Source organism: Echeneis naucrates, chromosome 5 (genome assembly GCF_900963305.1).
Source record: "Echeneis naucrates chromosome 5, fEcheNa1.1, whole genome shotgun sequence".
NCBI classification, from domain to species: domain Eukaryota; kingdom Metazoa; phylum Chordata; class Actinopteri; order Carangiformes; family Echeneidae; genus Echeneis; species Echeneis naucrates.
The window spans coordinates 22,373,326-22,388,892 of NC_042515.1; the positions used below are offsets into that span (position 1 = coordinate 22,373,326).

Below are 15,567 nucleotides of genomic sequence, written 5' to 3' on the forward strand. Positions count from 1 at the left end.
TCTGGGTTATCCAATTTTTATTTATATATATATATGATTTTTTTTTTTTTTTTTTAGATATGAAGAGCTTTGAGTGCTCATCTCCATCAGAGTTTGACAGGAAGTTTTATGAGGAACAGAGTTTGCTATCTGCTCTGTCGCTGGAACAACTTTCAGCATCAAGAGTATCAAACGAAACAGCAACTGATGGCTCTGAGACAAGGCTGTCCACCTTGGCTTTTCTCTGCTTATCATCGGATCCCATTTCTTCCCCTCAGGTGATTTCAGCTGACTGCTTGAATAGTCCAGAGCCTGAAAACTGTAACCTGGCAGTTCCTTTACAAGGGAAATCCTCCACCCCGTACATTCTCCTCAAAAAACCAAAACAGCCTGCTCGTTTTGACCAGTCTACTGACTTTACTGCCTCTCAAATGTCATGGGATGTATCTCTAATTAAACCAGAGAACAACAGCCCCAAACTCTGCACAGAGTCCAGTGCTATGGAACCGACATGGAGCCCAAGGTCCCAGTTTAAACAACGTTCACTAGCTGAAGTTTCTCCCTGATAAGAGACATTAATCTCAAATCAAAGTGGATTTCAAAAATACAGGCTGATAATGTAAGTGTAAACAGCGCTGCAATTTCAATATTGATTATTGCAATCCATGCCTTCTCAATGTCTTTCTCTACAGGGTCCATGTGTGAGTTGTGCAGACAGCTTGGCAAGTGTCATGTTTTAAAAAAAAAATAATAAAAATTGTTTAATGTTTAAATAAATTGTAAATTACTTTATTTGCACAAGTACCTTTTTACATATATATTCCATTTTTAATACAAAAACAGTATAAAAGTTTAACTTCAACAGTATTGTGTTGCTATTAACATAACGGTGTCTTACTAGAATTCTTCTTGCTTGGTCATGGCAGGGTTGAATATTAAACATGAGACTTGAGTTCAATCAAATTGGAGTGAATTGCGCCCCGGTGTCGACATCATGCTCCTGCAAGGAGGAGGTTCACTTTCAGACAAGGGTTGTGTGTTGTTGGGTTAGGGTCATTAATGAGTAAGTTAGTTTTAGGGGATTTTTGGACATACTTGCCTGATTAAGTTTCTTGAACTCCACAACCTGAAAGAAAACATGTTCCAAGATGTGTTTGGCATCCCGCTGATCTTTATCCAATTTTGGTGTCACACCCAAAATTTCACCACATTTTCGCACATAGAACTCAAGATCGTCGTCAGTGCCTGTAACATGAGAATCCAGTTATACAGTTGTACTGTTAATATCTTAAGTGTCACCAATTTATTTTATTAAGTGCTGAACATACACTTATTGGTGAGCTGTGCCAGTCGCACTTTCTCAGAAGAGAATGATTCATCAAGATCAAACAGGTCCAGCATAGGTGGAGGTAAATCACTTAACGCAGGTGGAAAGACCTAAAGGGCAAAGCAATGCTAGTTTCTGGATTCAGACGAGGCTTGAAGTAGCCTGTAACTACAGCTGAAGTCAAAAAGACATGAGGTCAGATTTTAAAGAGATTTCAAAAGCACTTGGGGGGGGGGGAGACAGTGGTGGTGCAGAGAATTAAATTTTCACCCAAAGTAAATTATATTTTCCTAATCACTAAAACAAAAGGACTGTAATTGGGAAAACAAAGCTAGTCCACTAAAATGATAAACAGAGCAAGATGTGATATTTAATCAAATATAGATGTGACTAGTGCTTCCTGTAGGCACTTTCCCATTGTAATATAATGCTTTACAAAGTGGGTGGAAAATATTTATATACGGATCTGGACTACGGTTTTTGAGTTGGTCTGCCAAAGTTTAACTCCGGCGGCATCAAATACAATCATAGTTGCGATGCTTTAAATATTGCTGTGACAAGATAGTGTTTTCCCATCCAAGGAAGATGAGGCCGGAAGCATTGAAGCTCTTTATAACACCTAGACCAGAATTTGAACAGCTGCTGCTTCAATACTTCCAGGTCATCTCAATCAGTAAAGAAGAATTTTCAACTGCTGCCTATAATTTAAATATGTATGCAAAACACTGGCTGGAATTACAATGCAGGATGGAAACTTACAGCAGGTTGGAGTTGAGGCAGAGGGGTCTCAAACTGTGGTGTGATTAGCTGCAGTGGCTCATCTTTGACATTAAGCTGCTTGTACGAGCTGCAGAAAACAATTCTTGTATCTTAAACAACGCTGTAATGGTGGGATAATGTTCCCCAGTCTATTTTGCATTCTCACCTGATGACTTGAGGTAAAGTATCAGTTGACAAGTTGAACAAAGACATATCAAAGAGGGAGGTGAAATCTCTGGGATTTTCATCACCCTCTTGTAAGCACACTCTGAGCTGTTCTGACAAACACCCGGTGTCTGGCAACATAGTGTAATCTGTTATCTTAGAGACAAAAAGGACAAGATGGGCATTAGTTAATTTACATGATAATGAGTATTGCTCCTAACTTGTATACCTTCTCACCTCTGGGTCCTCTGCATCAATCTGGTTCAGCTGAATATTATCAGTCATGAGCCACTGGAGCACGACATCCTAGAAAGAAAAAGGATGTCATAACAGGCTGTCACGGACAAAAGCTGGCACTGAACAAATTTGACAGAATAATCTAATGTTGATTAAGAACACAAATGTTTGTTAACAGGGCTCACCATGATTTTGCTGTTTTCCTCTTTGTCAATGTATGGGTCACTGAACATGTGACAGGAACCCAGCACAACCAGTTTCCCAGCCTCCTTCATAGGATGTGATACAGTCAACATTAACTCACAAGCATTCATAAGCATTGAATACACTGGGACGAAAAGGGTTTGTGCTGCTGACCTTTCCTTGATAGAAGGCCAGGACAGGCCTGTTAAGGGGAAAGCAGACTGAGCCAGTAGAAAGCACAGCCACGGCTGGTTTCATCACACTCAGTGTGGCACCATATGGGTACACAAATGTGAGAGCCCTACGCCAACAGCCAAAAAAAAAAAAAAACATGTTTATACCACACACCTTTAATCTTAGCACTCCAATGTAGGACGCATGAATATAAATATAAAGACATAAATTACTGGGAATTGTTTCCAACATTTTCATCTTCAATCATTCCTGTAACCACTTTTCCAGCAGCACGACTGATCTCTCTAGACAAAAAAGGCAGAAAACCATCGGTGAGATGTGAATGTGTCATAAATGCATTTTATTAGAATATATCAGTTATTTTGTATGTTGGTGTTAGAAAATTAATGTGCAACCACAAACCTATTCAATACACCATTGGACACAAGCGCCTCCTTGGGATGGAAGTATTTGTAATACACATTCCTCACAACGACATCTGCAGCAGCGTCGTGGAGGAAGAAAATGAATAACATTACATTGCTAAAACTGATCGTAAAGAAATTCTGATGTTAATGATAATGATGGTAACTGTCAGTACTCACCATTGTTAACCATTATTCCAAACTCCTCAAGGAGAAAGTTGATGTTAGTGTCATATTTGATTTCCCCTCCTTCACCAAGCATGACCAGGACGTTTCCTCCTCCATCCAAGTAGTGCTTCAGAACCTCAAGCTGAAATAAAATTGAATCACAGTTGGAAAACTTTTGTGTGATAAGTGGACAAGTATTTTTGGACGTGGGGCTTTGCAAGCTTTGTTAGAGAAAGTTAAACAGGAAAATTTTTACAAGCTTGTGAGACAGCACCTCTGATGCAGTGAACTTCTCTCTTGGGCCAGCAGTTATCCACAACTTGACACCCTTCAGCTTCTCTGCAGACAACTCGTCCTTAAAGCTGTGAGACAGCATTTACATGGCGATTATACACCAAAGTTTCGCAAGCAGATTATGTGTGCAAGCAAATAAGGCCCAGATAGGTTAGTTAGTGCTGCGCAAAAGCTTACCTCTGGATTTTACATTGAGCTCGTAACTTCTTCTGCATGCACTTGTATCCATTGGTCGTGGTAAAAAGTTCTCTCTTTGAAGCGTTGAAGACCACAGCATTATACGACTCCTTCTCCATTTTTTTAAATCAAGTTTATTAACACTTTTTTGTATCCATACACCTGGAAACAGGTTCAACTTGAAATGAGATTCCACATTATTATTTACAAGCTATCGTAAATCACCAATATTTTTATTGTTGTTGGTGTCATTGTTATCTTAGCGATTTAGGGGTTTTCTTTTGAAATAATAACATCACATTGAATTGCGAACAAAAGTAGCAGCGTCAACCATCATGCGCTAGGCTATTGTTAGCAAACAATGCTAAGGAGCTAGCTATACGATGCTATAGCGATCTCGCTGTTAACACCATAACCTAATAATAGCATTCAGCGCTAATACGGCTTTCTTCTGTTCATTTATTTATACAGAGAATAGGCATAACTGTTCGCTTGTAACATTAATTCCGCCCGTGGCAATTTCATATGAACAAGTTAGCGTTTCCCAAGTTACCTCAAAGGCTCTTCCAGAAGTGATGCATTGTGGGAAACAAGTGGTATCCAGGGGCGCTAACAGCATAGCAACCGGGCAGCACCGTGAAAAAAAATATCCATCGGCCCAGTTTTTTTTAAACACACTCAGACACAAGTTTCATGAAAGCCTGTTCTATTTCAGTATTCGCTGGACTCGACCAGGTGTCGAATTTCACACACAGGCTTCGCAGGAAAAATGAATTCTACACGTCTGTCCCAAAACTGAGTAGGTTGTTTCTCAGCCTTTTACATTTGGGGTAAGGATCGGATGGGAATGGGTTGGATTAATCAAAAAGTGCACAATCGTGTTAACGATTAAATATCACCCATCCATTAACAAGAATAATTGAATGAATTAAATATCACTCCAACAAATGCTTCAAACCTAACTGTTTTAAGGTTTTAATCACCAACACCCAACAGATATTTTCAAAACTGCAATTACTCTCATACAATCTCAAATTTCAAAATCAGAATTGTTTTTATATAACATTTATCAGTTTCTTAATCCAATTGATATGAGAATAAACAATCAGTTTAATGACATTAAGATTAGATGGAATTCACTACTTGCTGCAGTAAAAGATCAGGGGATATTTTTTCTCCTAACAGTCTAAGATTCCCTCACTGATGGGACAAAGATTAGAGAAGGCTTTGGGAAATAACGATCATGGTGATTGTAAAAAAATAAAAAAAAAAATAAATAAATAAATAAGGCAGGCATCTCTTAAATAGGTTATTTTATTCCAATATGTCATTAGAAATAAATGCTGCAAATTGCTTCAAAATGTAATTCCCAATGCAGGAAGATCAAAGATTTCAAAAGGCAAACAGGTAAAAACAATCATCACAGGGCATTCAAACTGTTAAGTATACTAGCCTTTTCTGTTACACTTTCTTTTTGGACATAGTACATATGTCATCGAAATAACAAGCAACTTCTGCCCCTGCTTTCAGCTGCTGACAAACAAGCGAAACACTGTCCCCATGGAGTTACAAGAATATCAGTAATATCCCTTTGCTTTCTGAGGCTCAAACAGGAAAATCAACCCCCCCCAAAAAAAAATGATGTGGAGACATCAAACATAGGTCTGGGGTTTGCACTTTTGCTCATCATTCACCTTTGTTCAGTACATTGTTATCGAAAGAGTCAGTGTTTGGGATGCTGACCAGGATCAAGAGCGAGATCTGGAGCGGGATGCAGAGTGCTTGGCTGGGGACTTGGAGAGCTGACTGTCCTTCTCCAGAGGAGATTTTGAGGCATGCTTTTCGTTTCTATTCTCTGAGTGGGAACGAGAGCGAGTTCGCGACTTCCTACTGGAGGATTTCTCCTTGGAGTGGCTTCTGGATTGACTCTCAGTTTTGCCTTTGGATCTACTCTTGGAGCGTGACTTGTGAGTGTTTGAGTGAGAGCGAGACTTTTTGCCCTTGGCGGGACTGTGCGATTTACGGGTATGTGAATGAGACTTCTCTGGGGATTTAGAGTGGCTGGACTTTCTCTTAGATCTTGAGTCGGATTTCCGTCCTGACCTGGAGTGAGACCTGCGCTTGTTCCGAGATTGAGAGCTGTAAAAGGTAATAAAACGGCATCACCAATTTAGGGCATGTTACTTTGTAAAATTCCACAGTTTCTACACATGGTTTGAATTTAGGATTTTGTCATCAAGAAAAATTGCACTCAGAGCAGCTACCATCCGACCATAGTGGGTGATCTCCGCTACAATACCACAATACCTCAATAATTCCTGTAGCTACACTTCTGTATATTAGGAACTAGACTGACCTTGGAATAAACATGAATAAAGTTAAAAAGGTGGACGCTCCAAATTTTTGGACCAGTGGGCAAGCACAAAGCTGGACGTACCGCGAGCGAGACCTGGATCGGCTGTGGGAACTCCTGCTTCTTCGGCTGCGGCTGTGAGAGCGCCGCCTGCTGCGAGACCTGTGGGTTCAACATGACAACCTTAGATAAACAGAGCAAGAGGGAAAAAAATAAAACACAAAAAGCAGCACCTGGTAACGCATCTGACTTCCTTTACCTGGATCTGCTGCCAGAGTAAGAGCGCCTACGGCGAGGTTTGTCTTCCACCAAACGAATCTTTCGTCCATTTACGTCAGTTCCATCAAGCTTTTCTAAAGCTCGCTTCATGTCTGAGCGGGACCGGAATTCGATGACTCCCTCATTGGCGCGGCCTTTATGAGCATCAGCGTAGGTTACTTCACCTGCTTGCCTCATAAAATCCTATGAAGGAACAATACATGTCTGGTGGACAAACTCTAAAAAAAGTAATCAAATTAATGTGTTGCTCAAACAGTCATGTTGACAGTCAGTCAGTCATGTATTATAATACAGCCTAAGGAACTAATCTTATCAACTTTTATCACCACTAACAGCCACTGCCAGTTACAAGCTGACAATGTAAACAAATAAAAGATACTTGCTACGCTAACCATTCTGATATGCCAGCCAGTCTCTGATCCTGGTCTCAATGTTCCCCTCATCTGAGGCTCCATCTGACAGTCAAACATGTGGCTCACTCTGTGTGATGCTAACCATCTTGATCAGCACTGAGCCATGTCCACCTTGTAGAGGCAGCGGTGGTGGGGACCAAAATGGCTGATCCTGTTCCAGATTTTTCAATGAGGACGTACTGTAATTAAAGATGTGCTTTCAGGCCCAGTTTCATTTATGACTTACATTTTTAAAGAGCAAACAATAAAAAATGCATTAAATATTTATATAAACATATTATGTATTTTAATGTAACTATTTTATTCTCAGTTACCTTTTGTTTTGTTGAACCAAATTTTATCAAAATCATTTATTGTCTCTTAATGGGTGCATAAAATGTTAGGCTTGCTGGCAGTACTGACATCAGCGGGGACCAGTATTTGCCAGTCCTTTTCTACAGCCACTTCTTGCTCGTATACATTTTTGCTGAACTGTGGTTCTCATCATGTAATAACATGATCAGTAGGACTAATATGTGGAGATCAACTTGACACAAACACACACACACAAACCCAACAACAGACAAACAAACATCGCATATTTATATTTCAAATCATCTGTCTCACCTTAAGGTCCTGCCAGCTACACCTACTGGACAGGTTCTCCACAATGAGGCGGTGCTCAGTGCGTACTGGCGGCCCATACTTATCCCTGCCAGAGCGATTCCAGCTGCTGTAGCCACTACCTTCAAAGGAGACAAGGAGATTAAAATTCTATTTGAAAAAACACTCTTCTGGAAAGGTAAGGACTCGGAACAGCCTGGACTCGCTAACAACTTCTAAGCTCTCTTAACTTCCTTAAAGAATAAACACTTGGTTAAAGATGCTGTGTTTTTTTTAGTCCACATCTGGACCCATAGCCTTGTGGATTTTTTAAGTATTTGCATTTAAGGATTATTGAAATGGGCCGTTTTAAGTAAATGTGCAGAAACAACTAGAAAACCAGCAGAAACCCCATGGACCAGAATTGAAAAGCACTTCATTACAGTTTGGACAGCATTTTTTTTTTTACTTGTGTGTATTAGGGGTTGCTTTTAAGACAAACAACATGTCATGCTAGCACAGCTTTAGAGGAACTTATATAGACCAACTTTACTAAATGGAACAAACTACAAACTAAGACATTCATTTGTGTGGTTAGGAAACAAAATCTAGTACCTCTCCTTTGTATTTCACATAATTGATGGGTTTACTATGCAATCATTTATTCTTTATGATTCAATTTATTGCTGTTTATTGTTGATGTCAATTATTTCAGTTGAAGAGAATTTACTACTGTCCTTCATGTAAAATGGGATATTTAACCCTTTTTTATTTTTTATTTCCCCTTAAGTAGTAGTTTCAACAATCTTTATTTAAAGTCCATATTCCAAACATCTGATGATCCCCCAACAACTATATATTTAGGAATTTGTCTTACTTCCAAGTCTTCCTTATAATGCAATATTTGTGGTTTTGCACATTAAGCATGTTTAACATAATAGGATGAAGATGACACCTACCAAACCTTTTTGTTTTACTACACAGCACTGGAAGCCAAATCAGTGGCTGAAACATGTGTTGGCTTGGTCCTCTGCAATGTCTTGCAACAGTAAGACCAACAGGATTCCTCACCATCACACTGGTCTATTGGAAAAGGATGCTGTCATCGTGGCTTCCGGTTATGTCAACCAATGGTCAAATGGCAAAGGTCACACACACATTGTAAGGGGAAAGACCAGGCCAAACGGGTCAGGCAGTCATCTTTACCCTCATTGGACTCGGTCTCAGCCCGCAGTGGACTCTTTCAAATTAAAACATCAAGCACTTTGTTAACGTTGACTTCAAACTGAACACATTGTAGCTTCAAAAGTCTTACCTTTTTCTTTAATCACTGTTACACATGTTTCACTGCATTAAGTCTCTGTTTCTACCTGGTGTCAGGGACACATCCTTTAGATGGCTGTGGACATTATCCCTTTGTAAAAGAGTGACTACCAACGAGTAAACACTGAAAATTAAATTCTAAAAACCACGATGTAAGATAGGACATGTCAAATGAGTACTGAGTGACTGATTGTAACTGACAAATTTTTCTGGTTGTACGGTGAGTCAGGGAAAGCAGGTGAATGAGGGTGTACTTAGATGTGCTGAACTTACTGCGTCCCCCATAGCCATATCCATCTCTGCGTGGTCCACGGGCGTGCTCGATGATGACTCGCTCCCCACACAGCTCTTTTCCATTCAGTTCATACACAGCATCATCAGCATCTCGCATGTCCTCAAACTCCACAAAGCCATACCTGTGAGGGATTTATGTGCAGGGTACAAAGCAAGAAATGGGCATTACCTTTATTGTCTGTCCTTGTATTTTGTATTTTACTACTTTAATACTGTTTCATTATTAATGATAAAGAAATGTCAAAGTGGCAAATAACTATTTAATACTTTATCGCCAACCTTATAAGGATTAGCTACCGCATCTAATGATTTTGCGTAGTAGCGATCAACCAGGAATTTTATAAAATTGATCTTATCTGGGGGGCTAATTGAAAAAATTTTTCTATAATTACTATTCAGTTACTCTAACCTTATCGGATATTTCATTGTTTTATACATTTAAATAACTAAGCAAGGCAGCTATTTACTGGATATTTTATTACATTATAATGGACAAAGTCCAAGCACCATTCATTAGGCGTCAACGGAAATGTTCGGTCACCTTACCGCTGTTCGGGATTCCTCACGTCAGTTACGCAAGTTACCGTTACTGCTCCGCGTGGCTAACAAGTTACAAGTGACATTTAGCAACATGACGGCTCGGACTGTCAAAACCACCGTGTGCCCCAGTCCCACTTTGGAAACAGAGCTGAATAATCTATTCGGCAGCATATTTTTAGATAAGGTACTTCTTACAAGCCTGCACGGCTGACAGCACGGAGGCGTGTTTCCACTGCGCCATGTTAGCGTTAGCAAGTAAAAAAAAACAACTGTGTCCACAACAAAAGACAATAACATGACATTACCTCTGTATTTGGGTTGTTGCTGTTGTTTTTGGTAATGCTGGTGTGGACCACGCTTTAAGACTAATGTTAAATCGTTAGCTATTACAGAAAATGAGATGATCTTACCCATTTTTCAGGTCGATCTCTAATAGTTTACCGTAACCGCTAAAGAATCTTTGAATATCTTTCTCTCGAACATGATAGCTAAGCTTGCCGACATACACCCGCGGCATCTCCGATTAACTGGCACAGATTATCCCTGCAGGTTACAGTGCACCAAGTGTTGGCCCACACACAGGTGGGGCTGGGCGACGGACAAGCATGTCAAGTTCCGGAAGAATCCTTCAAAATAAAAGCACTATGTCCAAAAAAAAAAAAAAAAACAAACAAACAAAACTATAACTGCAGAAGCTGCACACTGTACTGTAACTCGAAATGAATCCACATATTTACCTACATCTAGTCCTCATCACGTTATTTAATCTACGGCTGCAAAAGAAAGAAAACCCAGGTCCTCGCTTTCAACCGTAATTGTACAACAGTGCTCAAGTTCCTTCAGTCAGCTTATGATGCACCATGCCACTTTGATAGATGCATCAAAACAACAAAAACAAGAAACGGTTCGATTAGATTTCAAAATGCTACTACAGGTAGAACAATCAGTTCATCTTCGTGCTGTCATGCTCCATAAATGTCACTGTATCTTGAGGATCAGGCTGTACATTTTCTATGATTACACATCATTGTGAACTTTGTGAGTGTCGACCTCATTCATTTTTTCATGCTCTACTGATGAGGATGATGAGGTGAGTCTTTTTTTTTTCATGTCTTGCTCTCTCTGCATTGTTTCCATGCCTCATTTTTTTATTTTTGATGTTTAAAATATCATTACTGTCATGGGCCAGGGCACTTTCCCCTTATACCCTTTTAAGGAATTCAATATGGTCCTTATGTTTGTGCAGTACCATAGCAATAACTGAATAGAATTTATTCCCATGCTTTAAATTTCATTGATTTAATGGTAGGTGATGCAACAAAACAAGAATATTAAAAATTAAGCATGGCTGAATAATGAAAGCTGTGGAATCACATGTGATATGTCCTCTTATACAAATGACAAGCAGGCATCAATTATAGCCTTAGAATGACGTAATTGTTTTATAATGAAACATTTGCATGGTTTCACAAACATATAATTGTTCGTAATTTATGTCTAAAAATAAAAATCTAGGAAACTGCTTATAGTTTGCTGGGCTCTGGTGTCACAGGTGTCACTCGCAAGACACCCTCCTGGGAGCACGAAGCAGCCAGCACCCCGTCTCTCCTCCACAGTCGGCCTTGAACCAGTCCCCTACTGCCCCCTGTCGATCACAACCACAGACCACTTTTAAGCAAAGCAGGATATACAAACAGATTGCAACAGTAGCATACCAGAACATAAGATATTTTCAAGAAGATGCTGTAATTTTGATGAAAGCCAGACGTAAAAAAAAAAAAAAAGTGCTTAAAAGTGAATTTGCAAATGTGTAAAAATTATGTATGTATGAAACTAGATTTTACTTTTTTGCGTCTAACATTCTAAGGTGATGACAATTAAAATCTAACTGAACTGTATCAAAACATTTTTTTTCAAACAGTGCTGAATTTATCATACTGGCATTGCACTGATAAAACCATAACATCAGAAGCACACAGACAGCAAACAAAGTACAGCAGATGAGAAGTAAATAACAGATTCACCTGCCCATGGGCTCTCACATTCATACAGCATCCACTCATCACTACGAAACGTGTTGTGGAACCACATGGCATGGTCCAGAGAAGCTATGAACTTGGCCCTATAGTTGGGATAGGACAGCATTGCAGTGTCCAGGAATGCGAAGTCTGACACATATGCAGCAACACAGCGATGTAGCTTCATGTTACCTTCACCTACAGCCACAGAGAAAAAAATAATTAATTAAAACTATCCTAATATACAAAACATATCTTCCTTATGCTAACATTTTCTTTATTTTCACATTCACATATTTTTGATATGATTTGATTTTGAGAGTTAACTGAAGCTTCTCTGCAATTTCTCACTTTTCCCTATACATATATATATATACATACATACATATACATATATATATATATATATATATATATATACATATATATATATATATATATATATATATATATATATGCTGCATAAAGTGCATAAAGTGCAGCATAGTTAACTGAGAGCTTTTTACCAATAAGTCCTCCAGCTCGCACCCAGAAGAGCTTCTTTGGCTCAGCAGCAGTAAGTCTGTAGATGTGTGGTGGGTGGACTGGCTTTATTTCAAGGGGGACCTCAGCAGCCAGAATTTTGTTTAGGCCTTGTTTTGCTTTCTCTGTCAGGTCTGGTTTACTGTAAAATAACAGACAACAACGACCATCATCTGCAGGGTAATTCATAATTTTTTTCCAGCAAATGCATTTATATAATAGAGCATGAGTCAGCATTTTTAGTTGGACTAATCGAGAGCAGATTTTTACTTGAATGAGATCGTCAAAAAAATAATAATCACACTATTTCATTAATTATCTTATGACATTTTGCAGTATTTCCTGGACCAGCAGAATGTGTAAAGCTCAATATCAAAGCTCCTCTGATGGACAGAAAAAAATAGGCTAGAACGCCAGAAATTCAAAAACAAAGCCACAAAATGGTTCCAGAGCCCAGAGCCGTTTTACAGCCACAGTACTGCACATTAAAAGATCCTCAGTCTTTAAATAAGACATGTTACTATCACTCATTGAACAAGAGCTCATATCTTATTCACACAATGATGTTTTTTTTTTTTTATGAGTAATACACTTTTGTAATAACCTCACTCTGCATGTTCCAATTTTTATAGTTCAATATACATGGCTCTATTCATTTTTTAAATTTCCATTTTTCTTCAAAGACTATGAATTATTCAGAGTAACTGAGACACAGGAAAGATTCCCGTGTTTTTCAAATGCAATTTTCTATTTTCAGTTTTATGCGGCTCAAATAAAATTCCATTCACCTCCATTTTATTAGGGCTAGGGCAAGAATCTCAAATAAAAAAAAGGAACTGAATTATCTGGCATGGCCACTGTTAATGCAAGCGATCTAACCTTTAAATTACATATTAGCCTTGTGCCTCTGTCCATATTAGTCCCTTGTTGATGTCATGCCAAAAGCCCTTTACCTGAGATAAAGGTGTACAAGCTCCTCTACAGTGAGGAGGTCTTCAGGCGGAGGGACCATCGGCATGATGAACTGATGCTGCAGGGGGCTTGGCTGCACCATGTGGAAGGACACTTGACAGGTCAGTATAGGCTGTCCGTGCTGGATGGCCTTCACAGACCGCACTGCAAAACTGCGGCCATCTCTTGTGTGGTCCACTTGGTACAGCACAGGAACCTTAGGATCCCCTGGAAAACAGCCATAAGATGTGTGTTGAGAAACAGTGACCAGAGCAATGTGGACTTGTTATTGGCGCATTCTATTGACAATATAACAATATAATTATGGTTGACGCACAGACTGTTTGAAAGGGAACTCATTCATATGAACCAGTCTTTATAACGGCTGTTATCTGTTTTCAGTTGGGTCGGCAGAGTCCACTGATTCGATATCACAGAGTTCACGCTACAGGTTAACTTGGAGGAGAAAAAATAAGTTTGGCATGAATTCTGTACAACAGCTCAACTCCATGAACTTCATGCAACAACATGTTCCTGCCTACACCCCCCCCCCCTCCAATGCCTCTCTCTCTCTCTCTCTCTCTCTCTCTCTCTCTCTCTCTCTCTCTCTCTCTCTCTCTCTCTCTCTCTCTATTTTTGAGGCAGTAATTTTCGAGTTTGACAGCTAAGAGCTCATGTTTTCCAAGTATTTTAAATGCTACATGCTGCTGCTGGGTCTAAACTAATTGTTCCAAGACCCAGCCCCACCCCACTTCTGATTGGCTGATTGGTTAAGAGGGAAAGCTGAGTTACTCTTATTCCAATCCCACATCGACATCATCATCATCATCATCATCAAGTCTTTTTTATGTTGACTCTGTTTTAATCGCAGTCTAACGACACTGGCCGGAGATCCGGCACAGATCCAGGGGATGAGCCTGCGGCTACTAATCTAATCAAATTTCATTTCTATTGCATTTTCCATACATTGAAAACCTAACTCAAAGTGCGCTGCAGAGATCGTGGGTGGGAGCTGTCACTCCAACCCAAAAATCAGGACACACGCAAATAGAGGATCATCGCACCGAAGGCTGCCGAACCCTGGCGTAGAGGGTTTGCTTAACTTACCTGCTCGTACAAAATAGCAGTGGAGGGAATGGGCATGAAGGCTGTCCCCAACAGTATCAGCAGCAGCCACAAGAGCCTGTCCGACTATTTGGCCCCCAAACAAACGCTGAGTGTGAGGCACCCAGTGATGTGTCCCTCTGGGGAAAATCGGAGAAACAGCTGAGATATACACAGTTGCCAGTTTTTAGCAACTCGCATCTAAACTTACTGCAGTCTAATACAAGTGTACTGAATGGAGGTGGCGTTTGTGTTTAAAAAAAAGTGTTGACCAGAGTGTAGCTTTGGTGCACTACACAGAGCTATTTTGTGTTGAATTTACTCTGATGGGATTGGGTGTGGGCAAAGTAATAAACGCACCTGTCAGTTTAATGTCCATTATATTGGACACTGGAGCACAATTCCCTGAAAGAACCCTATATTTGCTTGGTTTATGCTTCCATTTATATAAAATATATTATTGAGGCAGATATGTCAACGTCAATCGAGCCGAAATCTGATTTTATGATGTCAACGCAAGATGACTTCCATTTTTACGGAAGGTGAATGCACCATTCATCCAGATGAACGTGCTACCTGTACAAGTCCACGTCGAGCTTCTCCAAGCTTAAAACGCTGGTGACCAAGACGCTTTTCAGGTCCTGGGCAGGAGGTTTCGGGCTGTCCGAGATTTCACCGTCAGCTGATTTCAGTGTCTCGTTGCTTCCTGAACAGTCACAGTCACTCGTCGTCGCCGTTTGTTTTTCCGCCATGATTGTCTGACAACTTCTTCGTGTTTATTTGCAGCAGCTTGGACGCAGCGGAGGTATGTTGCTGCCATCGACAGGCCAGATGCAGTAATCAAATTATTTCTTTCTTTCTATCATATCATGCTGAAATGCCATTTCCTCTCCAACATTCTTATCCATACTGTAGTCCAGCATCCTTCCTCATGCCACACAAAATGCCCCACTTACATGGCCTAATGTAACTTTCAGGGATGTTACATCTAAAATAAACTCTGCAGTGTCTTAATGGCACTCACAATGGTACTCATTCATTCTACTGTCTGGACAACATACATTCATAGAAAGCAAAAACTTTATCTCATTTTTTTATTGCAAATTTTTCACATCTCTCGTGTTTACACCAATTTTATCCTAATACACATTTCATGAAATTACAAATGTATTATCACCTCTGGTCATTCATGAGTTTCTTTTTTGCATTGCATTGCATTGTTTTTAATAGTTACACTGTGGAGCAGGCACAAGGTACCAAGTCCTATGGGAGCTAGTTAGGCACATCAATTAATTCAGTC

The 15,567-nt window shown here is 39.7% G+C and overlaps 3 protein-coding genes across 10 annotated transcripts; all 3 read right to left on the reverse strand.

The window, feature by feature from the left end:
• Positions 1-745: 745 nt before the first annotated feature.
• Positions 746-4,475, reverse strand: ift52 (intraflagellar transport 52 homolog (Chlamydomonas)). Of its 2 annotated transcripts, none has more exons than XM_029502288.1 (14): positions 4,442-4,475; positions 3,889-4,050; positions 3,692-3,779; positions 3,430-3,559; positions 3,248-3,323; positions 3,058-3,129; positions 2,825-2,951; positions 2,653-2,736; positions 2,468-2,536; positions 2,232-2,386; positions 2,066-2,153; positions 1,308-1,416; positions 1,079-1,224; positions 746-979 (listed from the first exon to the last, which is right to left on the reverse strand). In XM_029502288.1, exons 2-14 carry the CDS (start codon positions 4,005-4,007, stop codon positions 938-940), a joined length of 1,305 nt encoding a protein of 434 aa, XP_029358148.1. In that variant the 5' UTR covers positions 4,008-4,050; positions 4,442-4,475; the 3' UTR covers positions 746-937. The 2 variants fall into 2 exon arrangements, with proteins under 2 accessions (XP_029358148.1, XP_029358149.1); XM_029502289.1 differs by having other exon boundaries at positions 1,075-1,224.
• Positions 4,476-5,186: 711 nt separating this feature from the next.
• srsf6b (serine and arginine rich splicing factor 6b) lies at positions 5,187-10,285 on the reverse strand. Of its 7 annotated transcripts, none has more exons than XM_029503007.1 (7): positions 10,083-10,218; positions 9,112-9,254; positions 8,475-8,598; positions 7,540-7,658; positions 6,501-6,703; positions 6,326-6,403; positions 5,187-6,027 (listed from the first exon to the last, which is right to left on the reverse strand). In XM_029503007.1, the coding sequence occupies exons 2-7, from the start codon at positions 9,193-9,195 to the stop codon at positions 5,637-5,639; spliced, it is 999 nt and encodes a 332-aa protein (XP_029358867.1). In that variant the 5' UTR covers positions 9,196-9,254; positions 10,083-10,218; the 3' UTR covers positions 5,187-5,636. The 7 variants fall into 7 exon arrangements, with proteins under 7 accessions (XP_029358867.1, XP_029358868.1, XP_029358865.1 ...); XM_029503008.1 differs by having other exon boundaries at positions 9,978-10,210; XM_029503005.1 differs by lacking the exon at positions 8,475-8,598 and having other exon boundaries at positions 10,083-10,285.
• Positions 10,286-10,357: 72 nt separating this feature from the next.
• Positions 10,358-15,024, reverse strand: acot8 (acyl-CoA thioesterase 8). The gene is made up of 6 exons (XM_029502670.1): positions 14,844-15,024; positions 14,271-14,407; positions 13,166-13,391; positions 12,197-12,354; positions 11,697-11,888; positions 10,358-11,317 (listed from the first exon to the last, which is right to left on the reverse strand). Exons 1-6 carry the CDS (start codon positions 15,017-15,019, stop codon positions 11,196-11,198), a joined length of 1,011 nt encoding a protein of 336 aa, XP_029358530.1. The 5' UTR covers positions 15,020-15,024; the 3' UTR covers positions 10,358-11,195.
• Between the last annotated feature and the right edge of the window lie 543 nt (positions 15,025-15,567).